The 23,606-nt window shown below is 33.9% G+C and overlaps 3 protein-coding genes and 1 non-coding gene across 6 annotated transcripts; 1 reads left to right on the forward strand and 3 right to left on the reverse strand.

Moving 5' to 3' along the window:
- Positions 1-430: 430 nt before the first annotated feature.
- On the reverse strand, positions 431-4,280 carry LOC105118034 (C2H2 and C2HC zinc fingers superfamily protein). The gene is made up of 10 exons (XM_011015872.1): positions 4,151-4,280; positions 3,989-4,072; positions 3,852-3,879; positions 3,669-3,751; positions 2,885-2,917; positions 2,110-2,188; positions 1,961-2,013; positions 1,344-1,404; positions 1,145-1,227; positions 431-923 (listed from the first exon to the last, which is right to left on the reverse strand). Exons 1-10 carry the CDS (start codon positions 4,163-4,165, stop codon positions 831-833), a joined length of 612 nt encoding a protein of 203 aa, XP_011014174.1. The 5' UTR covers positions 4,166-4,280; the 3' UTR covers positions 431-830.
- A 77-nt stretch (positions 4,281-4,357) lies between these two features.
- TRNAP-CGG (transfer RNA proline (anticodon CGG)) lies at positions 4,358-4,429 on the forward strand. Its single transcript has one exon. It is a non-coding gene; the product is annotated as a tRNA-Pro (tRNA).
- Positions 4,430-8,340: 3,911 nt separating this feature from the next.
- Positions 8,341-9,974, reverse strand: LOC105118035 (uncharacterized). The gene has a single exon (XM_011015873.1). The coding sequence runs from the start codon at positions 9,866-9,868 to the stop codon at positions 8,603-8,605; it is 1,266 nt and encodes a 421-aa protein (XP_011014175.1). The 5' UTR covers positions 9,869-9,974; the 3' UTR covers positions 8,341-8,602.
- A 7,605-nt stretch (positions 9,975-17,579) lies between these two features.
- On the reverse strand, positions 17,580-23,078 carry LOC105118036 (uncharacterized). 3 transcript variants are annotated; one of them, XM_011015877.1, is made up of 7 exons: positions 22,496-23,078; positions 21,841-21,951; positions 21,673-21,731; positions 19,807-21,570; positions 18,984-19,119; positions 18,298-18,573; positions 17,580-18,195 (listed from the first exon to the last, which is right to left on the reverse strand). In XM_011015877.1, exons 1-7 carry the CDS (start codon positions 22,500-22,502, stop codon positions 17,936-17,938), a joined length of 2,613 nt encoding a protein of 870 aa, XP_011014179.1. In that variant the 5' UTR covers positions 22,503-23,078; the 3' UTR covers positions 17,580-17,935. The 3 variants fall into 3 exon arrangements, with proteins under 3 accessions (XP_011014179.1, XP_011014178.1, XP_011014177.1); XM_011015876.1 differs by having other exon boundaries at positions 17,580-18,573; positions 21,673-21,728; positions 22,496-23,077; XM_011015875.1 differs by having other exon boundaries at positions 17,580-18,573; positions 22,496-23,077.
- Between the last annotated feature and the right edge of the window lie 528 nt (positions 23,079-23,606).

Genomic DNA, 23,606 nt, shown 5'->3' on the forward strand with positions numbered 1-23,606 from the left:
GAATCATTGGCTAAAATTTTGAAAATAATTTTTAAAAAATTAAAAATACTCTAAAAAATAAAACAAGCTAATTTTTTTTTGTTTTCATTATTATTTTGATTAAGAAGAACCAATTTTCATATTTATTAAAACGTGTTTAAGATTATAATAAAAGTTAATTTTTAAAATACCTTACTTTGGACTTATCAAAATTATATTTTTTATACCAGTACATCACATCAAAACATTCAAAAACATGAAAAAATAAATTAAAACTAAAAAAAAAAAGTACTCAAAAATATTAAAAAACACGGTCCAACCACACAGGTAAACACTGCCTTAATCTTAATTCAAGGAACATTAGAGCACTTTGCAGGTCTCGAAATCTCCAGTCAGATTTTTGGCATAGCAGTATCGATACCAAGTTAGAATTGGCAATAAAGGGGAAACCTGAGAAAAATCCTCCAGCATTCCAAAAAAGATTAAAGTGCTAATTCCGGTCACGAGTACAGACTCGAGAAAGCTCAACCTGTAACTTCCAATATTTACTAAATAGAAGAGATTAACATAAAGAGAGGAGAAATTCGAGTGAAGTGTCACATAAAATAGGGTAGATGAAACAGTGAAAATGTATTATAACTGTTGAATCTACAGAACATGTCTAGCAAATAAGTGGCTGTTTTTCCTCTAGCAGACTTGATTGCCAGGAGAGCATGAAAGACAGCAGCCTGAGAGAGGGAAACTACAAAATGTTACACGGCAAAGCTCAGAATTGCCATATGAAGAAGGCTCCTGATGTTACATCATGCCAAAGCTAATTCCTGGTAGAGAAGTATGAACAAACATTATGATTATTTTTTTGATGAACCGAAACCACCAAACCCCATCATAGCTGCAATATCAGGATCGATATCAGCTTCTTCCTCCTCTGCTGCCTTCTCTTTCTGTGCCCAGAAATGGCTCAGCAATTAACCATCAATGAAAGTATATGGTAAACATGGTATAGTGTAATCTTTACAGAAAACAAGATGGTGAGAAAAAGAAGAATTACTTGTTCAATACAGAAAAAAATTGAAAACTGAAAGCCGGAAGATCATATATACCTTTAGGCATGTGTTTTATGGCCTCAGAAATATTCTCAACACAAAATTCTAGTGACACTAACCTTTTTCTCTTTCTTTCTTTCTCGGCGTTGTCGCTTGCGTTCCTCCTCTTCCTCTTGCTGTTTTAAGATCCGTTCATCAAGATCTGAGGAAAAGGAAACGGGAGTTTGCTAGATTTGATACCATTCATAAAATAACACGGTACATCAAAAAACCTCCATACTGATATTGCATTTCTCCTATCTAGGTTTAAAGTCTTACCTTGCTCGGTGAAGCTTCCAGGTTCTCTACGTTTCTTGAGCTTTTCAAATCGCTCTTGGACCTACAAATATTGAAGAAAAGATATACAGCTTATCACATACCATTCCACTATGGATAATCAATGCATTGATTGCTGCAATGATACAAAAACCTTAGCTTAGATACAATCAATCCATATAATTTTCATCTTCCAATTCTCCAAGGGGTAGGAATTTTATTTTCTCGCTATGTTACATTTAAGTTCCCATTTTGCCTACACTCACGCAAACAGTTGTTTCTTTTCTTTCCTTTTTTGAACAACAGACAGTTGTTCTTTAAGAATTCAAATAAAAGACGACCATCTTTGCTTAATGGTTTTTCATTTTTTGTTTTTTTTTATCATTCATATCTGCTATTTTAGTCTCTTTAAGACTCCATGTACTTTCCTATGGTTTCTTTAGAAGGGTTATGGCTCTCTACATTCATTCAAATTATTGTTGTTCTTCCTTCTGACATATACCCAATGCTAAAGCAATCTGAATCAATAAAAACATATCACAGCTTTGTAGCAATTCATTTGGTCAATTGAGATCCCCCATTCGTAAATGAAGGCTTTTTTTCAAAAAGTTTGCCAGTACCTGTTGAAGAGATGCACGCTCCACCCGCATAGACATGCCCAAAGCTCTTTGGTCTAAAGGGAAAATAAATTGCAGAGACATTAGAGGGATGGGAAATCCAAACACGTAAAATAAACTTGATATGAAAAGAAGTCTGGATAATAACATACGTTTCTTTCCATTGATGTGATCCAAGTAGTTTGCAGAATCCTTTACCACACACTCACAAACTGAACAGTAGTATCCAGCCTGCAAAAAAGGGAATAAGAGGATTAAATAAAAGTGTTAAATACAATAACCATAACATTTCCTCTGTATGTATTGAAAGTGATGTGTCTGTGATGGCAGAGGTATAGCTACATAAATCACTGATCAGAAGACTACTAACTAGCCAAACCAATAACAAGATTCTTAGCATCTAAGCGGACAACTCTAGAAACCAATGGATAGCTGAGTTGAGACTCTCGACTGTACTGTATCTGTTCTAAAGAGGAGAAGTGAGATGGGAGTGTTGCGAGCTTAGTTTTGATCTCACAGGAGCCCATACTTCAGCCACCAATGGAAATAAGGGAATAACTTAAGACAATATCGAGCCAAACAAATCCACTGATCTACACTACTTGTGCTTTTCCCCCCTCCCATTTTCAGTTCTTGGACCAAGATATGAATAGCTTTCCTTTCTGCTTGTATTCGTAAGTAACCAACCACTCTATTTACTTTTTTGCTTTAATTAAAGAAAGCAAAATGAATTCTAGATGAAGAAAGGAAGAGCGTGATTTCTCATAATAAAATAAAAGGGAAACAAAAATGGGAGGAAAATCATTCTGAAACTAACTCCAGAGAAGACCTGGCACTCTATTCTCAGAAAACACAGACCAAAAATACTTAAGAACCACCTAACCAAGCAATGAGAAGGAAAATTTAGGAGCAAGATAGGAATGATACCTGCTGACTTAGAGGTGCAATTGGTGTAACAACCTGCGAGAGATAAAAAAAAGGGCATAAATATGAATTAACAAACAGACAAGAGCAAAGTAACAAAGATTCAAATTCCATGGTACTCCATGCCAAAGATGTTTCGGAAGAATCTTAACATACCCTTGATCCATGAAACCAACCCAAATAGAATAACAGAAATACTATTGAAAACAGCAAAACAGCTTTCCCATTCATGAAAGGATGAAAAACTTAGATAATCCGGAGTCCTGACATCTACTATGAAAGCCATACACTGACAGGTCACCTTCAAAGGGAGTGAGACCTCTATTGACACTATCTCCTACATATCACGTAAAACAAGTGACCACAGCTTTCTAGTATCTCCCTGCAGATATAGCCCTCAACCTCGTAAGTCAAAATTCGGTCATTCTTGCAAACCATACTTTGATTCATCTCCCCTTCATTTACAGGCTTTACAATGGGAGACAGCCACAATAATAGCACATCGAACAAGAATCACAACATTGTTCAGCTCCCCACAAATCCAATCTAAAACAACAGCTTGTTCTCAACTTTCAAGCTCCTGCCAATCATTTTAACAAACTTAATACAATTTATCAGCTATCACCATCCTCACTCCTAACATTATTACCTTAGCACAAACAAGTACAATTTGTAAGAAATCAAAAGACACCCACTTGACCAGAAACTATACTATATTGATTCAAGCAAATAAAAAGTTAGTTAAACAACAAAAGCCAGTATTTAAAGTTAAAACAAGTAACTACACCTGAGTTTTCCCCAACCGAGAGTCGAGATCAACTTCATAGTCCCTATGCTTCAAGGGCTTCCTTTGCACCGGTGGCCCTTTCGCTGCACACAACAACAACAGCAACAGCAACCCATCATCTAAAAACACAAAAAACAATCAATCAAACATAACCAAATAGAAAGCTTTTGTTCGTTCACTTACATTTAGATTTCCCACGACCCTCGGCCTCCTGAAAAAACAAAAGAAAAAAAATCAGCAAAATTTATCAAAATCAAGCTAAAAGAACTTACTTAAATTCAAAAAATTAAGGAAAGTTTAATAACAAACAAAAAACCCACCTGTTTTTCACGCTCACGAGCGCGTTCTAAGTACTCTTCAGGATCGAATTTTCTTCTGAATGTATTATCAACACCACCACCAGCCTATTTATTTAACAAAAAAACTAAAATTAAAATTTAAAATTTAGAGAATTTGAGAAATTAATTAGTGAGTTGACTTACATTGTTATTTGCCATTGAAACAACAAATAAAAAGTTTTAGCTTGAAATTGAGAAGGGAGAGGGAGGGTTGATTTGGATTAAAGAAATTTGAAAAAAAGACGTAAATATAAACCCTAAAACTGATTTTTTTTTATTTTGAGTTCTATAAGAAAACGAAACTTTTCAATAATAAATATTAAAATATGTTACGAATAATTGAACCAAAGAGGGTGTTTGGTCTAGTGGTATGATTCTCGCTTCGGGTGCGAGAGGTCGCGAGTTCGATTCTCGCAACACCCCTTTAAATAATTACCATTAGTTTTCTTTAATTTTTTAATAATCAAGGACCATGTTGGAGCTTTTTGAGAAGTATAAGGACTACAATTATGTTAATTAACTAATAAAAAAATAAAGCAAACTAATGGCAAACACACCTTTTTTTTTTAATTTGGTTTTATTTAGCACTCCTGTTTATCTTGTGTTTTAATCTCAATGATTGTTTTTTACATTTTCTGACCATAATTCTCAAGATAAAAAACTATGATAATTATATAGCTAGAAATACTTTTAAAAAACAAGGAATTTACTCCAACCCTATGAAAATAATTTGAAAAAAAAAAAGTAATAGAATTCTCTAGCCTGTTGGGACAATCTCGATTAGGTCTTCGAGCTGTTTTCATCCTCGTTAGATTTTCCAATATACCAGTAGATTTTCAATCATATCCTTCCATGCATTTCTTGGATAGAAGTCTATGAATTTGTTAAAACTCACTCCATCATCATACATGACCAATAAACTGTCGTGTTGATTGAAATTATTAGAAGGACCTGATTGAGAGATTATTAATATATCAGAGCCTAATCAACATATAAAAATTAATTGAGGAAACCAATCCTCTTCCACATTAACAAATCCCAACCTCCTCTTAAAAATGGCACCTTTCCATAAGATCAGCATGCATCAACAACATTAGGTGGTGGCTATTTAGTATTGGATTTCTTTCAAAAGTATATTTATTTAAAAAGGTATTAAATTAGTGTTTTTTAATAATTTTAACGTGCTAGTATTAAGAATAAAAAAATATTTTTATATATTTTAAATAAAAAAAATATTTTATATCATAATAATAAATAGAATCTAATAAAGTTAGCGAATATAAAAATATGGTCAAGCTCATCACACTTCATCTTATCGTTGCAAAACATAAATGTTAGTGCTTTCCCAGTCTTACCTTCGCAGAAGTGGTTTTGAAACTCCTAATATTTCTAAATTAAAACTTTTAATGACAATTACGTAATTTTTTTAAATTTGAACATCCGAATTCAATTTCTTTACAGAAAAAAAAAACATAAATCAATGTTTTTTTCAAATTAATAAATATAGTTTTAATATTCGACTCAAAAATCAATTTAAGATAAGACTAGAATTACGAGTTAAGGGATAATAAGATTCAACCTCAGTTAATTAAAAAAATATATTTAAAAAAAATTAAAATAATATTATTTTAATAAAAATCAGTGATTGATGGGTGAGTTTTGACAAAACTAAGCTTGAGTTGATTGGATTATTAGTTCAACCTGGCTTTTTTAACCGGGTCAGCTGACTTTTTCTTATTTTTAGTTTTTTTTCTACCCGAACCAGTTCAGACTCAAGTTAACTTGCGATCCGGCAGTTAAAACAATTGTTAATAAGATAAGATGTGCTCTTAGATTTTTACCATCCCTCTGCATGAATATTCAACAAGTACTTTCATCTCTCTTAAAGAATTAGATTGCATTGTTCGATCACTCAAACTCAAACTTCCAAGAAGTTTCTCACACATGTCATATGCCTGAAATCCCTTTGGAACTGTCATCTGTCTGAAATCCCTTTGGAACCTTTGCTGTCAAGAATCAAAGCATTATGCTGCTGTGTTTTTTTTAATCCATAAACCTCGCAACTATCCAAAAGACAGGCCTGATGAAAGCTCATCAGTACTATCGATAATTTGATGCCAAAAATAATGTTTTAAAATGGACAGATCAACTCGTAGGATACAAAACTGTTCTTTGCCGTGTTGTTTTCTATTGTCGAAACATTAATTAGAAGCTCAGAAATTGCGTGGAAAAGCTCGATTAATTCACAGGGTTGGGGGTACTAATCTTGTTCTAATCGATTAATAAGAACAGGCCTGATTAACTAATCTTGTGATTCGTCCATCTAGTTAGGTCGGGTCGGTTAATGAAAAAATCTGTTTTTTTCTCTTTAAATAAGTTATTTTGAACTGTCTTTTAAATAAAAAATAAAAAATAAAAAAACTAATAAATTTAAGTCAATTTATCTAACTCACAACTTAAGTTTTAAGTCAGGTCAACACCACTTAAGTTTTAAGTCAGGTCAACTCCTAGACGTGGTCTTGTTGTAGATATGATCTCCCTTCCCCTATTCTTGAGAACCACTAAGATCAACAAGCAGTCACCGTGAGGTTTGGCTACTCGTACAAATGTTTATCAGATATTTTAAATTGTGATGTAAAGTGTTTTTTAAATAAATTTTTTATTTGAAAATATATTAAAATAAATATTTTTTAGATTTTTTTATTTTTAATATCATAATATCAAAATCATTATAAAATATTAAAAAACATCAAAAAAAAATTAAGTTAAAAATACTTTTAAAAAGGATGAAGATGTGTATGAATTTCTGTCAGCATAAGAAATATATTGCAGCGAGGTAAAAGGGATTCTCTGAAAAGCTCACATGGAGAGTGCATAACCCAACATGCCAATCAGAAAAATTTGAATGGCATTGGACCCCCCACTCCGTAGGCCTCAAATGTGGAATTTTCTTCCTCTGAAAAAAAAAATTCAGAAACAGACAAATGGCTGCTCTAACCTTTGCATCCAAAACTTCTACCAAGACTGCAGCCTGTGATTCACCTGTTTGTTTGACAGGAAACTGAGTTTTCTTTTCAATAAACCAGGTTTCTCCAAAAGTAGAAGCTTAAAACCTTGTTATTAACCTATGGCCAGTTGCGAGAGTAAACTGCTATCAGTCTTGTCCTGGCTTCTTGTCGAGAAAATGACCATCGTGCTTGCAAGTTGCTGGAAGCAAAAGACTATATATTTTCTTTTAGGTCATTTCAGAACCCAAGAAAAAAAAATGCTCTAAGTCAATAGATTGCCAAACTTTCTTCGATCATAAATTCGTTTGACAAGGGGATTTCTTTCTTTTCCGTCAGAGAAGAAAAACAGAGAAGGGAAGCAGAGAAACAGTAGCAAGTCTAGGCAGATAGTGATTGAACAATACGCAGAACTTCGAAGATACTTTTCAGGTCCGATCCATCACCTGTGTCATCGTAATGTTTTTTACGATAACATGGAAATTTGGACATGAGCCCATGTACAATAATGGAGTTGAGGGGCCGCGATGTGATTTCGCTGCTATTTTTCTCAGGCTAAAAATTAAAATTGACCCAGCTTGATGGACCTAGTACCTAATTTCTGTAACTGATATTTATTGGCTGCCTCCTTTCAGATATATTCAGTGGACATCATCAACTAAGATAGTGGGTTTTTTTTTTTTCATCTTTTATCCTCAGTTAAATGAAAGGCCTAGATAGAAGAATCCAAAAGGAGGCGCAGAAATTGCTCAAGGGAGTTATGAATGGCTAAAAGCATATCAAGATCAAGCATGTCTCATTATCTCCAACTCCTTTATGTCACTGTCCCATAATCTTCGTTATGTCAACGTCTACGAGACACTAAGCCCCAATTGAACAAGATAACAACCCCCCCTCCCATTAGCAAACTATCCAGATCTAGCTAGTTTAGTGGTGCAAATTGATCATGGCATAATAATTTAAAGATAATGAATAGACAACCAGATTCTTAATGGCCCCAGATTTCACAGTGTCTGTTAAGCAAGCTGAGATCGAGATCGAGAGACAAACGGGTCACTCAACCATCTCTCCCCACATCTCAATAACAGTATTCCCATGCAAGAGATCACAGGTGGGTGAGCTTACAAGATTGGGCCAGCGAGATGCAGCCAAAATATCATGGAAAACCCTTTCTAATCGTGGGTCATTTTTTTTTAGGCATCATCGTGCAATTGCAGGTGACAGCGGGCCTCAGCTACCTACCATCTCAGAGCTACATGTCTTCCATCCATGTGTATCATGTTATCGATTCAATAATACAATTAATCCACTGTTTCACAATAATTTCCCTTGTTGATTATACACCTAGAGATTATCATCTCTCATCCAAACTGGAGGACGCTGCGAGTCATTTAATAAAGAAAGTGCTACCATTGATGGAGAGTACATAGATCAGGGACAAACTTCTCTTTTGAACTAAAAGAGGAGAGCATCTATCAATAAATACATAGAGCATAAAATACAAGATTTAGACAGGAAAAAGGTAGATTAAAAAATTAATCATAAAATCTCTATACAATTTCCTTTTTAACACATTTAATTAATTACTTGATTACCTGGATTTAACTGGATTCAAAGCTCTTGCAATTCCGTTCATAGCTCCATATCCCTTCGAACTAAAACCTAAACACCCAAGTAAACCTTGCCTGTAAGGCAGAAATGTCTTCTTTCTCATCTCTTCGGCTTGTGCTCTACTTGCCTTGTAATGTAACTCATGCGGTGATACTGGTACTCTCCTCTTGCCTAAGCCATTTACTGGCTTCTTCCCTGAAGAAGAAGAAGAAGAGCCTTGCCCACTATTTCCCTTCACTTTCTGACTCTCACCACCAACAATAGTCCCATTATTGTTGCTGCTGCTGGACTTCTCTTTCGACATACCAAGTTGAACACTACCACTATGTTGCTTACTCTTCTCCTTGGCTGGTGAAAAGGAAATGTTAGACCAGAACTTGTTATTACTCCTCCCTTCACTCTTGCTTCTATAAAGAAAATCTTTCAAAAATACCCATCTTTTTGAGTTTCTTCCAGCTGATGATGACCTTGAAGATGAAGCAGAAACTGAAGGAGTGCTTGTACCACCACTAGTTGTTGCCTCGTCAAGTTTAAGACTTTCATCATTAACTTCCAAAGAAGTACTAGACTCATCAATTACGTTCTTGTTTTCTTCTCCATAATCTTCAAAAGATGTACTTCTTAATGGTGACATGGATCTTGTTCTTCTACGTAAAGATTTGTTCTTCAACCTCAGATCTCTCCCTCTTGACATAGTTCCACCGTTATTACCAACCTTTCTTGAACCTTTCTTGGATTCATCATCATTACTGCTATCTCCGTCCTCTTCTTCGTTTTCAAGATCCAGCAACGGAGCCAACACTTGGGGTCTCTCCAAATGAGACGATAACTTCATGGGTCGGATCTGACCATTCAAGAAAAGCTCGTCAGCTGAACTCATGGATCCGGTCTGACCCGACCCGGTCGAACCAAATCTTGCAGAGAATTCAAACTCATAACCAATAGGCACACTATTATCCGGCGAAGAAGCAAAGGATCCCCTTTCTGAAGCTGATGATGTTATTGCAAAATGCATTGGACTTGCCGGACAGCTATAAAAGAACCCACCGTTAACGGGCCCGGATCCTGGTCGACCCGGACTAGAAGGTGCACTGACATAAGGTGTAGAACAAGTACTGTCAAAATCTTCAGTGAAGTATTGGGATTCTAGAGCTTTGCCGTTATAAGTGTTCTCAAGGTCTGTTTTTGGGTCGGGTGTTGAGGTTTGGCCATTTTTATTGCTACTGTTCGCTTCTTGCAGCTCCATTTTCTCTTTGCTGCCTGTGTAGGAAGGAGAGACGGAAAGAAGTGATGGAGTCGTGTTGTGCTAGTATTTGTGTTGTGAAGGTAAATAAGATTTTGAGATTTGTTTGGGTTTCTAAGATTGCCCTTGAAGAAGAGAAGTTATAACAGCTATTGCCATTGTCTTTTTCATTGTCCTTAATTAATGACAATTAAATTATGGCAATTAGGAAGTCATTAAATGGTATTTTTTATTATTATTATAAATATGAATGTCTAAAATAATTTACGCGTACTTCGGATCTGAAAAAAAAAATGGTATATTGCCATATTCACGCAATTTGAACTTTCCATCATTTGATTTGTCAAATCCATTTGGGAAATGGTAAATTGAATTTGTGGATTTAATGGGAAGAATTTGGGATTCTTATTTTTTAAGAAGAAAAATTTATGGTGAAAGTGGTAAATATTTATTTTTTATTTTTTAGGATTTATTTATAAAAAATAAACATGAAAAATTAAAAATAGATTTGTCACAAATAGAAATTTTACGGTGTTGTAGAATTTTTATTTATGACAAATCATGATTATTTATTTTAAATTTTTTTGTTAATTTAAAGTAAAATTTTATAGTTTGTATGCTGTTTTGAAAAAATAATAAACATAAAAATAAAATAAAAAAACATGAAATTCATGATCTCTATAAAAATATTTCTATTTGATATCTCTTTATTTTAGTTTTATCTTTTTGTTTTTTTTAAATAAACTCTAGAAAATTACTAATATAATATTATTAATTACTCTCTAAATACCATAATATTACTAAAAGGTAAAATAATATTTTTTAAGTAACCCTTCCAATTTTTTTTCTGAATTTACACTAATCTTGAGAACAGGTATTTTTTAAATTCAAAATTTCAATAGAGCTTGCTACTCTTAGTAGCACAACCACTTGAGCTGTTATATTTTATAATCTTTTTTTAATCATATTATTTAGTAATAAAAAACCTTCACGCAAGACAATGGTAGGCAGATTGTCGAAGATTCACAGTAAGATTTTTATTTTTTTGATTTACAAAAGTCATACGCAGCAGCCCAATGACCGACCTCTCTTCGCAAATCGTCACACTTTAGAAATTGATAGAAAAGACAAAAACAAAATAAAAATGAGATAGAATTGTGTTCAATAAAATAATTATTTTTATATTCTATTTAGTTATAGTACATATGATATAAAAATATATTAAAAAATTTATTTTATTTTTAATATGTATTATTATCAAAGTTATATATTAGAAAAATAATTCTATATATTATATTTTTTATTTTAATTTTAGTTTTATATCAAGTGTTGAAATTAATAATATTATAATAATTCTAATTATAAATCCAATATTGGCTTGATGGATTCTTTCAAGACCTGAACTAGTTGAGTTAAAAAATAAATAGATGAATTAACTTGATGGATTCTTTCAAGACCTAAACTAATTGAGTTAGAAAACAAATAGATGAATGATTGACTGGGATTAGATTAAATAAAAATAAAATAATATTGGTAAACTCGAGATAGAATAATGGTAAAAAATCCATTGGTTTTTAAAAAAATAAAAATTTTGGGCCAATAAGTTGACCCTCTCAACCCATGGCCTAAATTTTTTCTCGTGTCGACTCTCAAGTCGAGTTTTAAAGCTATGTTAATATCTATTTTTATTTATACATTGATTCTGTCACGACCTGAATTTCGGATCCATGACCGGCACACAGGCAAGGTTCCCCTCTAAGGTTCCATACCTATGCGAACCCAAACTTACACATAAACTTATCCTAACTCAATCAGAGTTCAACGCAACATTAATAACAAAATCAACTTCATAATATAATTAAATTGTCTTAATACAAGAGTTAATATAATTTCATAGTTTTTTAGCACTAATTAAGCATAAAGGAAAATGTACGAATTACAATCAAAAGAGTAGGTTCCAAAGGTCTAACAAAAGTGACCTGCTATCAGGTTATAAGCCTGGAAATAATAAATAATGAGAGTATGAGTTCAACAACTCAGTGAGTAGATAACGTTCAAAACCAACATTAAAGCTTAATTAATATATATTTATACATAATCTTACCTTTTTACTTATTTCCTCAAACTCCTTTCTATTCCCTTTCTAATTTCCCTATTTTCTCTTCTTCTTCTTTCTCCCTTCTTTCTCCTGCCGATTCTCTCCCAAATTCCAGATCTCTTCTCTTTTTTTTTTCTATTTATATTTATCATCTCTTTATACAATTACTACACTACCCCTCATTTATTTATACCCGCACTTTAAGTCACTAGGAGCTTTATTGTATTTTCCTACTTATTTATTCAAAACATCACAGATTCGGCCCAAACCGTATTGACCCTCTTAGCTTGTGACATGGATCTTACCTCAATTGATTTCCAAGTAAAGTTTTAAAACTGTGACACTGATCATATTTATTTATATATTAACTCAGATCAGCCCGTGTTGATCCTCCCGGCCTATAACCTGAACCTTGCCCCAATTAGTCCCTTATTTGAATTTTAAAACAACAACAATAATAATTTTTATCATTGTATTGATCTAAATTAACTTCAGTTAACCCTTCTGATATGTAATTGGAGCCTTGCCTCGGGTTGACCCCTAAATAAGATTTTAAAACTTTGATAATAATCACTTTTATTTTATGTTGACCCAAGCCAACACAGGTTGATCCTCCTAATACATGACTTGTGTTTTATTTAGAGTCGACTTTCAAGTCAAGTTTTTAAATTATAATAATAATTATTATAATTATTTTTGTGTTTTGTGTTATCTTAGGTTAATCGTCAACCCCACTTTTGACCCGAGTTTTGTCTCTAATCGATCTCCATATCATGTTTTAAAACTATAACAATAATTATTTTTATTATTGTTTTGACTTAACTTAACTTAACTAATAACTTGGGCTTTGCACCATATCAACCCCAAGTTAAAATTTTACAATTGTGATAATAATTGTTTTTATTTTTATATATCTTAGCTGACTAATTTTGGAATTAAAAATTTCTTACAATAATATTTTATAAATATAGAATAATAAATGTTATTTATAGAGACATGTCCCATCTAAACTTTTTATTTTTTTAAATATATAAATTCATTCTAAAATTGTCTCTCGGACAATTTTATTTTTATTTATATGTCTATATTTTTATTTTCTTAATCAAATAGATTCTTGTCTTTATTTTTTTATCATAAGAAAGTAATTAAATGCTACCTTAACAAATAAAAAATCCTTGTTTAATTTAAATAAAATCTTCAAGGTTTGCCATAAAGGTGTGTTCATGATGTATTTTAGTGTATCAACAACTAAGAATTCATATTTCAACTCCAAATATACTAATCAAAATTTCCTACAAGTTATCGAGGCTTAAATTATATTACTTTGTATAATAATAATTTTTTAAATTTCATATCAAGGTTATTGACGTTGGCTAAAATTTCAATTATAATAATTAAATTAACATATTTGTGAAGTGGTTAAAAATAAAAAGAGTTTACTTGGAATTTTAATTAAATTCTAAAATCTCAACACATTTCACTTATTCAACTGTATCTGACATAGTTATTTTTTAAAAAAGCAAAACTACAAATAACATCATCATTGATTTTTTTCTATTAAATTTCATAATAATATCCCCAGATGACTTTTGAATTTATTCCATCAACTTTTAGGCTTGGTATTTGGGATATTTATTTAACTTATTAATTCTTATAATATAATTTTTTGTTATGAGACAATCAATGAACCATGTTTGATACCTGTTAAAAATCTATTTTTTATATCCGAGAACTAAGTATCGTTTAAAAGAAAAAATAGTCAAAATTTATAAGAAATTCTAAAAACATACATTGTATTTGCAGTGAAGAAAACTTAAACATGTTTCTTAAAGGACATCTCTCTCTTTTTTATAGTCATCAAGCACTATTTATCAAAGAAAAAGAGTTAAAATATCAATAAAATATCTCTGACTTATCATGATAAAATATCTTGAACTTATAATCCAAACATGAAATTCAATATTTCTAATCTCTGAAGTTAAAAGAACATAGATTTAATGATTGATCAAGTCTAAAAATAATAAATCAGATAACTTATTACACTCAAATATATATAGGGTTGGCATTTAATCAAATTCAAAGATAATAGATTTAATAATTTATTAAACCCACTACACCTCAATACTTGATGCACAGTAAAGATAATGAATTAATACTCTTTATTATATTTTGTTAAGAGCATATCCCAATACAAAAACAATAAATGCTGATATATCATCTCCAAATTTTTATGATGCATGTATTATCTTGGTATAGAATTAAATACTTCATGAATTTATATACATGGCACCCCCTCCCCCCTTTTTTTTGTTATTTCTCGTATAAGAATCCATTGAGATGAGATGAGGCAACCAAAAAATATCCTGAGTTGAGTTTACCTAATTCATAAGAACCCAAAAACAAAAAAACAAAGACTCTCGAGCTCTACATGATTGACACGATGTCCAAGTCCAAATGCAATAATCCCTTCAACTATCCTTTTGGCATGGAGTTTTCAATCCATTATTTGTACGGATAATCAATGGTAATTCATAGCCATTCGGCGGAGAGCATTAAGTTGTTGGCACCATTAAATTAAAGGCAATGAAAAAGAGGAAACGAGCAGCCGATCATGACAATAAAATAATTACAAAAAAAAAAAAGGGGGTAACGTCGAGAGAAGAGTAGGGATCGAGGTGGGAAGGTGAACATTTACTAGCAAGGCGGCACGTTCGAGCTGCTGCCATAGCCATAGCCATAGCCATAGCCATATATAGCCATAGCCATAGCCATTTGTGTGCTTTCTCTGTGATGTCACCGCACCATTTCTTCTCCGTAGAGGCGTCACATGTGACATGTTCCCGCTCCATTCTTCATGGCGGTGTGTGTTAGTGTGTATAACACACACATGCATTCATTCACACCAAAAGGGTTCATCTTCGAGCCTCGGCCGCGTGATGTCTGTCCTCGAGATTCATGCACTGTGCATGAATCATGCAGTGATGGGGAGGCACTAATCTCAGGAAGGAACACCTTGCTAGCGGTCCTTAATTGGGACATGCAACGTCTGATTGATGGATGGACGGTTGACATTTTAGGCATGCTTGATTAATTGTTCTTTTTAAAAAATTGATGATTAATTGCCATGACTTTAAAAAGTTGATTTATGGTATGAATTATTATCTTAAATGTTTATGACGGATTTAAAAGAAATATTTTTTAAAAAATCATATATTTTTCCCGTGGATTAACCTTTATAGAATACGATTAAGAGCTTCAAGTTAATTTATTAAAGAACAAAAAAATGAATAAGTTCTCTTCTTACATTAAAGATGAATGGATTTATATTGATACTTACCAATTACATATGTATTGACTCGTATTAACTCTTGATTTGATATTATAAATATGATTAATTTAGGTTAAAAAATAAAATAAAAATTAATTTAGAGTAAAAAAATAGAATTAATTTTTTCCTGAAAAAATTAGCTATTACAACACGTATAAAAATATCTTGATAAAAAATTAGCACTGAGATCGCAATTTAGTAGTTTTGGTAAGAAATTTCTTATTTCAGTATCCTGGTTTTGTTTTTTTATAAAAGTTTGTTATTTTTATAATATTTTATTTATTTATTAATTCTGTAGAATTTTAATGAATCAGAAAATTAATTATAATATACATAAATTGATGCAGACATCTTAAATTATATATAAAAAATCATGGTATAAATCTCTTCACCAGTTAATATTTATCAGCAAACGACAATAACACAAACCATGGGTGTATTGATTCAATGCAAGACCCATCTTCTAAGGCATAGGTACACTTTTGAAACATTAAGTTACAGCAAAATCCATAGGATCCTCTCTCTGTCTTGGGCAGCTACCACGAGGCCACGGTTCTGTGTCTTTAAACTCTGTTCTAATTAATTATTAATCATTATCTAATCCTGTCTTAAACAATTCGTTAATCAGAATAAAGAGAACATGCTAATCTGCTGACATGTTGCAGAACACAGTGCCCTCTTGCGAGTAGCTCCTCAGTGCAGGAAAGAAAACTCCAGGTGTCTTAAAAACAATAAAATAGGCTTAACCCAATCCAAGCTTGACATGTGCCCGATCAAGTTGAGTAGCCTATCATGGCACACGCTAGTTCACGGAGTTCCATGACTTCTCCAAAGAAAAGGAACAAGCTAAAATCAATGTTGCCCTCGCACATGACCATTACAAATCTTAAGGTAAAAAAATGGTCACTTGTTTAAGATATAATCTTTAAATTTAATGTTAATTAATTAATAAATAATTTTAAAGGCATTTACTACAATAAAATTAAAAAAATATAATTTTTACTGTAATTATAAATATTAAACTCAGTCATGACTTGATTTAATACTTGGACGATGAATTAGATGAGTCAATCTCAAATAATATTATTTTAATTTGATATTAAATTTTGAAAACATTATTAGTTGATTTGTAACTTCTAACATAATTTGATATTAAATCTGGTCCAAAAATTTTTAAATTGATAAATTATAGAATTAACTTATGTAAATACTTGAATTATAAATTAAACAAGCCAATCCCAAATGATATTGTTTTAAAGTTAAATTCAATTAATTTACCGGGCTTCCAAGTTAATTTCAAACATTGTTTAATATTAAACCTTGCCTAAACAAGTTTAAATTAATAAATTACTGAGTTAACACGTGTAAAACTTTATAGCAATGGCGTGTTGCTTGAGTGAAAAACCCTGGACAGCAAATTCTTAATAAAATGGGAAGCCTATGGTGGCAATAGGTTACTAGCCTACCAGGAATTAATGAGCTCTGCCCAGCTAGTTCAACTGTCAACATTCCAACGAGTTACCGGATTCTTTCCCAACTGAATCTTTAATTGGTTTCGTGTTTTCAATGGTTCAGTGATTAATGACTGGTCTTCTCTGTTTATCTGTGAAAACCGGACCGGTCTTGACCCTGAGTGGACAGGGATTGACCCACCAGGACATTCAGGGTTTTGAATCCGTGGTGATAACATGCTATGGGATACTGGTATCTCCTCCATGTTCATGTATCATTGACTGTGTACATAACATCTATCCATGCATGCAAGAAAATGGCGAGAAGCTATGGCTTCCAATAAAGCCATGCTATTAGATGTTATAGCGCGAGGAACAACTTGGGCCTTTCGACCTGCACAAGAAGAATCACATGCTCAAAACAAACGGGCAATCCAAGCTACGTTACTGGGAATGCTTGATGTAATGCTTCAATCACCCCATATGAATCACAGAAAAGTTTCAGTTTAGACCTGAATATAACATTATTTGCATGGCTAATAAATTAAGGTGATGATAGAGTGTCCCAAGAGCACACTCCACAAGTTCAAAGCCTAACAAGAATGGGGTGAGAAGCAGACGGCGGAAGGAACACCGTGAATCAAATTCTGTGTCGCTTTAAACTCTTCGGGCCTCTAGGAAAAGAAAGCGATGATGAAACGCGAGGAAGGAATTGAATACATGGCCCAAGAAACGTTTTAAGTCATAGTGAGAAGAAGCTCGAAAGGTAATTTCATTAAGCACAGAGGTAGAAACCATAGACATGAGGTTGAGAATTATGAAATAAAACCATAATAATAGAAGGAAGAAGCTCCTAATATCAATCATAAACCATCGTTAATGTTATTCATCAAACTACAGCAAACAGATAAATTGCCACAACTACATTAAAGAACAGAAGCCTACCCCTACTATCCAATACCTGGACAGAATTCTAGCAGTTAGATTGTTATATCAGTGGTTAATTCTTGACGAGAATCTGGAGGGAACTAATATCATTGGAAGGGAAAAGTGCAGTTGGAGGAATGGTTATTACAGGTGGAAAGAAAATGGAGATGTGAGTAGTGATCATTTCTTCTCAAAGGAATGCAGAGGCAACAGGTTACCTTAAATACAGTGGAAGTTAAACGCGAGAAAAGCCTTCTTAAAGCGCTTTACAAGGGTAATAAATCAGAAACCAATTCATCAACCAAAGAAGTTAGAATCCCCTCCTCGATTTCTACACCATCTTCAAATGCTTCTATGCTAAAGTCCAGCCATTTCCCATTCGGAGTGCTCATGTCCAGCTCTACAAGTTCATCCACCATCAAGTCACCCATGCTTTGCCAACCCACAATTTCCTTGTACAGTTCCTCTGCCAACCACCCCTTCCTTTGAAACAATGTTGACAATTTAGCCCTTGCTTTGCAGCTTCCTACAAAGGTTTGTCTGCATTTAAAGTCTAGGAATTCACTAACACAATCAAACAAAAGCTTCCGCGCAAGCTTGGAGTACTCTACTTCATTACTTTCCATACCCTTGTCTTGATTCTCCAACAGATCAAAAAGTTTGGGGTTTATGACTTTGGAGGTTTGACCCAATGCAAAACCTTTCAAGTTTAGCTCTGCACTTTTAAGTATATCCCTTATGAAATCCAGCTCCCAGTCGCTTAATTCCTTCAATTCTGTTGTGCTGCACGTTCTAGTTGTGTATTTTCTTACCACATCCACTATAGATATTGAGGAAGCTGAGTCTGATAACTCAGTTTCACCCTCCATTTCCACAGATTCATTTGTTGAGCAATGGCTACTTCCTGAAAATATGAGTATATACTTTGGTCATTATTTTCATCAAAACACGTAATTTTATCCAAAAAAAGAGAGAAAGGATCGTAACCAATCTAGAAAGGTAATTTCGGCCAAAAGTGGTTCTTTAAAGCTTGTGTTATACATCCCACATCACGTTATGAGGATCTCAAATGGTGCACACAGCCCCAGACCTGATGTGAATAATTATGGGAGAAGTAGATGCACTTCTTCCTACAACGCACTTGTATATCTCTCACATTATAAATATCAGTCCCAAATTACCACTACTAGGCTCCTAATGGGCTTTTAACTGATATTGGTTTATGTCCAAATTATAATGCATGGAGATAATCCAAATTTCTTTGTGTGCTTACATAGTATAAAATAAGTCAGGGAAAACAGTGTACAGCTTTACCATTGAGATATGAGCAACTTCCACTTGCAAAAGAAGGTTCGAGAATTGAAACTGGGCTAGTACGTTGACACTCAAGTTCTTTTCCAGTTTCACTGTAATTGCTGCTACTGCTTTGCAATTCCATCTCTTCTGATTGCTGAAAAGGTTGTCCGAGTGAGATTGTCAGTGTGCCAAATAAGATGTCAACTTATATTCATTTCTAAAGATGAGAAATGTGAATTGAATTATTTTTTGTCAGAACTTCCAACCATGTTAGTATCTGCTTAGCTTTTTAAAACATATTAGAGAATTATGTCTGCTGACATACCCATTAGTTAAGAAGCGTGTCAAAATTGGGAAGTTAAAAAAAAGATATTGGCAATAATTTGCACACAAGCTCCGAGTTCTACAGCTAAAACCAATTATAAGGACTTGCATCCGCACCAGACAATTACAGACCAAAATCCAGACTCTTTAGCACTTGCAAAAATGAAAATCAGAAAATCTAAGGAACAGCTTCAAAAGCAATTCTACCCAGCTCATAGACAATGACAATTTATGTATAATGCCAAAGAATATACCAAGTTTGCAGCAAAACTAGGAGAAGCAAGCGCCCATTTCAATTAAGGTAGAAGATTTTCTGAACGTTATTGGAGTTGACAGAAAAAAAAAATTCTTCCTACTTTATCTACTATATCTATAATGATGTACATGTACAATACAGTAAAGGCATGGAATAAATTAAACCTATTGCCAACCAGATAGGTCACATACAAAGGCATCTACAAAAAAAAAAAAAAAAAAACAGAAGGATGCAGCTGCGGATTGTGAAAATAAGACTGACCTGCCACTTTTGGTTCATTGCAAGCTGTGATTTTTCCACCAAAACACAATCAAAGTAACCAAGGCTGTCTGACTTATCTTTATCGTGAACAATTTGAAGCATCGGGTCCAGTCTTGCAGAGGAGGTGCTTGCTACATTGGGAGTAGACAATGAGTTTTCTAAACTGGATGAAGAAGCAGCAGAAGTCTCCTCTCTGATCCCATTACAATGGGTAGACTCTACTTTATTTGTTAATTCTCTCAGCTTTTGCTCCAAAAAAACACCCATAACATCAGCTCCCACTACATTCAACCCAGGGAGATAAGATGTTGAGCTTCTGAAGGAAGGATGATCATTACTACCAAAAGAATCAATAGCAGAGTTGTTGCATTTGTCGGACATTTGTCCAGATGACTGATAACTAGGCATGGCTCTCTTTATGGGAGACGAGAATATAAATGAAACAACATCCATGCCATTTTTCCTGTTATCCATAGCCATTTTCATGTTCCCATCTATTACAGCATTGCTTTTTGTAGACCTTCCATCCTTATTGAATGATACATTAGGAGAAACACTTCTGTCAATTTGAAGATCACCACTTACAGACTGTTCCTTCTGAGATACATTCTTCTTTTTCTCCTTTTCAGAATCCATCATAACCGAGCCGATCTTCCTGGGCATGATTTCAGGCTTTACAACAATCTTATTTACATTCCTATATTGTCCAACAGAACCACTTGTGGATTGTGTTTTATTACCTTGCTGGTTAGAAACTGAATTCTTCAAAGTTGAACTACCTTTATTGGGTACAGAATTTTGCTTGAGGTTATTTTGCTGAAGTACATTATTGGTCCTGCTTTCAAAGGTTCTCTTCTGTATAGCCTTTTGTGTACAATGCTGGTTCTTAAGCAACTGGTTTGCTTTGACCTCATTTTGTTCCTTCTGCTTCACAATGCTCTTACTTCTCAGTGGTGACCCGTCTCTTCTTTGAGCATTGGACTTTGCTTGTGCTGCAATTGGAACAGGCTTTCCTTTATTTCTCAAACTGTTGGGAGTGCCTTTTCCTGAACCTGTAGAAGCCTTGGCTGATGACAGGCCTTCTGATCCACTCCGTCTCTTGTCACTTTGCTGTTCTTTTGTATTCCTGGCAACAGAGGGTTCATTTGATCTTTGGGGCCTGGATGTTAAATGTGCAGCTTCCATTTTCTGTTTCAAATCCCGAATTCTCAAGGGAACTGAAGAAGTCCTGATTGATGGCATTTTACTAATGCTACTCGCCTTAGGACTTGCCTCAATTATCTTTGCAGCTGCCTCCATTATGTAAGCCACATTCTTTGCTGGAGTGAATCCAGGATTCTTAATTGGAGACAACAACTTATGATGGGTAACTGGAATTGATTTAGCCAATTTTGGAGCCAGTGCTTCAGTTTGGAACCTCGCAATTGGCCGGTTTTCCACCTTCTGCAGTCTTGATTCCACGGAATTCCATGCATACTTTTCTTGCTGATTTGGAATGTTGCGGTAGTCCACTGGGTTATATTCACTCCATAAATTGGGGGTGCTCCTATCACATGGAAATGCCCTAAGAGAGTGTGGATCAAAACCTAGGGTAGAAGAGGGCTCAGCAACATTTGATGCAGGCAAAGAATCCAGACCCATAAGTCTAGCAACTGCCCCAGGGGCCCTTGTTCCATATCCTTCATCACTAGTCACTGACGAAGCACAACTGAACTCACCACTTCCTCTGTTAGTTGAGTTTGCTATTCTATCATCCAGCTCTGTCTGGATGTACAGCAGAAACAGACCATTTAATCATGTTTGAGATTTTTTTAACTGAAGGTTAGTAGAAAAGAAAATTACAACAGAAGAGAGATGAATGCTCACCATATGAAGCCGTGGCTTTGCCATTTTCTCAACATTTTCTTTTCCTTGCTTTAATCCTTCTACAATCACAATGCAGGCAGACATTAATCAAGTTAAAAACAGGATAATGTATCAGACCATCAGAAATTAACACATGCACAAACATAATCTACCACAAAACAACTGTACCTGGAAATTCATAATTATTCACGAACAGCTTCTTGCGAGACTTCCCATTCCAATTAAACAAGTGGAAAAGACCTCCTTTTGTACGTTTTCTCTCAACCTCCATTCTATTATCTACAAATCATAATCGATACAGTTTCAACAATAAGCACCACCCAGAAAAACCAAGTCAGAATAAATTCTATCCATTCTTTCTTAACCATGAGAAACATTCAAACAAGCAAGTTTCTCTCATCAAAAACCAAAATTTACCATGGCATTTCACAAAATAATCAAACAGAATCCATCAGCCAAATTAGATTGCCATCAAGTTCCAATTTTAAAACTGAAGAAGCTCCAAAGATGAATTGAAGCACAACAAGGACCCAAAAGATTAGACCTTAAATCACAAGCACACCTAACATTAGCTAATAGCTACATTGCTCACCCAGGAAGCAAAAATCTAAAAAATGCTAGATGTTTACACATAAATAGATAGAGAGCCCAGAAACAATCACACTAACTGCCAAGTAAATCAGATAGTTCTTTCTTTAAATAACCAGCATTGCCAAAATCACAAGCATTGTAAGCCATATAACCTTCACTAGAATGAATAATCTCCAATCAACCAAAGAAAACAGAAGGAAACAAACATGAGTCACATAAATAAAAATCTTACCTGACATCCTCCAAGAGTCAAACTTCCAGCCTTTACTCGCATAAAAAACAAAATCATCCAAATCCCATTTGTTGTAGAACCAGAAAACACAATGAAAGCATAACAAAATAAATTAAATCAAATGGGTTTTCTTCAAAAGTCACAAATTTTGCAAACTCATTATCCAAAAAGCCCACATTTTTTCAAACTCAAAAGCTCGCAACTTTGCCTAAAAGAGGATGCTTTTCGAGCAAAACTAAGAAAACCAGATGTTTAAAGGCTTAAAAAGTCAAGAAAAACAATGGTGACATTAGCAGAAAGTGAGAAACACAGAGAGATTTTGGGTAAATAAGGAATGGTCCAAAAAAATGGAGCTAAAAGTCAGTGCGTTTAAAAAGTGTAAAAAGGTGTCAGTCCGGAGAGAAAGAGAGGGAGGGAGTAGCCTGTCCGTGTTGCGTCGTTGTTAGCATTAAATTTTGAAGATGAGACACCGCTTTGATTTTATGGCGAGACTGCAAGAATTAACCCGTCTCCTCCCCTGTGAAACCGTGAGTGTTCAAAGATTTATTTATTATCATAAATAATAGAACCAGCCAATTGGATTATATTTATTTATTTATTTTGTTTTTCCAAAGTCAGTGATATTTTTTAATGTAGTCTTTCACTTGCACCAAAGATTAAGAATCATTTTCCTGAAGTATGTTCAAAGACAAACAATCCAGTCCAGACAAAAAATTTAAATTCTTGTGACTTAACTTGGAAATTTCTTTTCTGGTTTTAGGTGAGAATGTACGTACTGGGATTAGGTTCAACTTAGCAAGATTAAAAATGATTTCTCTCCGGACTACAAGCCACTCCAATCTTATAGCTGGAAAGTGGCGTGGGTGATTCGGAAAGATTTGGATTCAAGCAAATGTTTTGCATCTCAGGCAACTTCATATGGTGTTGACACTTGACCTTGCTGTTGGAGGTTGTTGACATATCATCGTCTACAAATCTATTTCTCCAAACTAACTAATCAAAATAATTACATGGTTGTTGCATATGCTCGTGTCAAGCATATTCCCATGGAGAAGACTTCATTGCTTTGTGTGGTTCCTGGTTATAAAACAGGATTGGCCCATAGGATATT

This window comes from Populus euphratica, unplaced genomic scaffold (genome assembly GCF_000495115.2).
Source record: "Populus euphratica unplaced genomic scaffold, PopEup_1.0 scaffold1696.1, whole genome shotgun sequence".
NCBI classification, from domain to species: Eukaryota; Viridiplantae; Streptophyta; class Magnoliopsida; order Malpighiales; family Salicaceae; genus Populus; species Populus euphratica.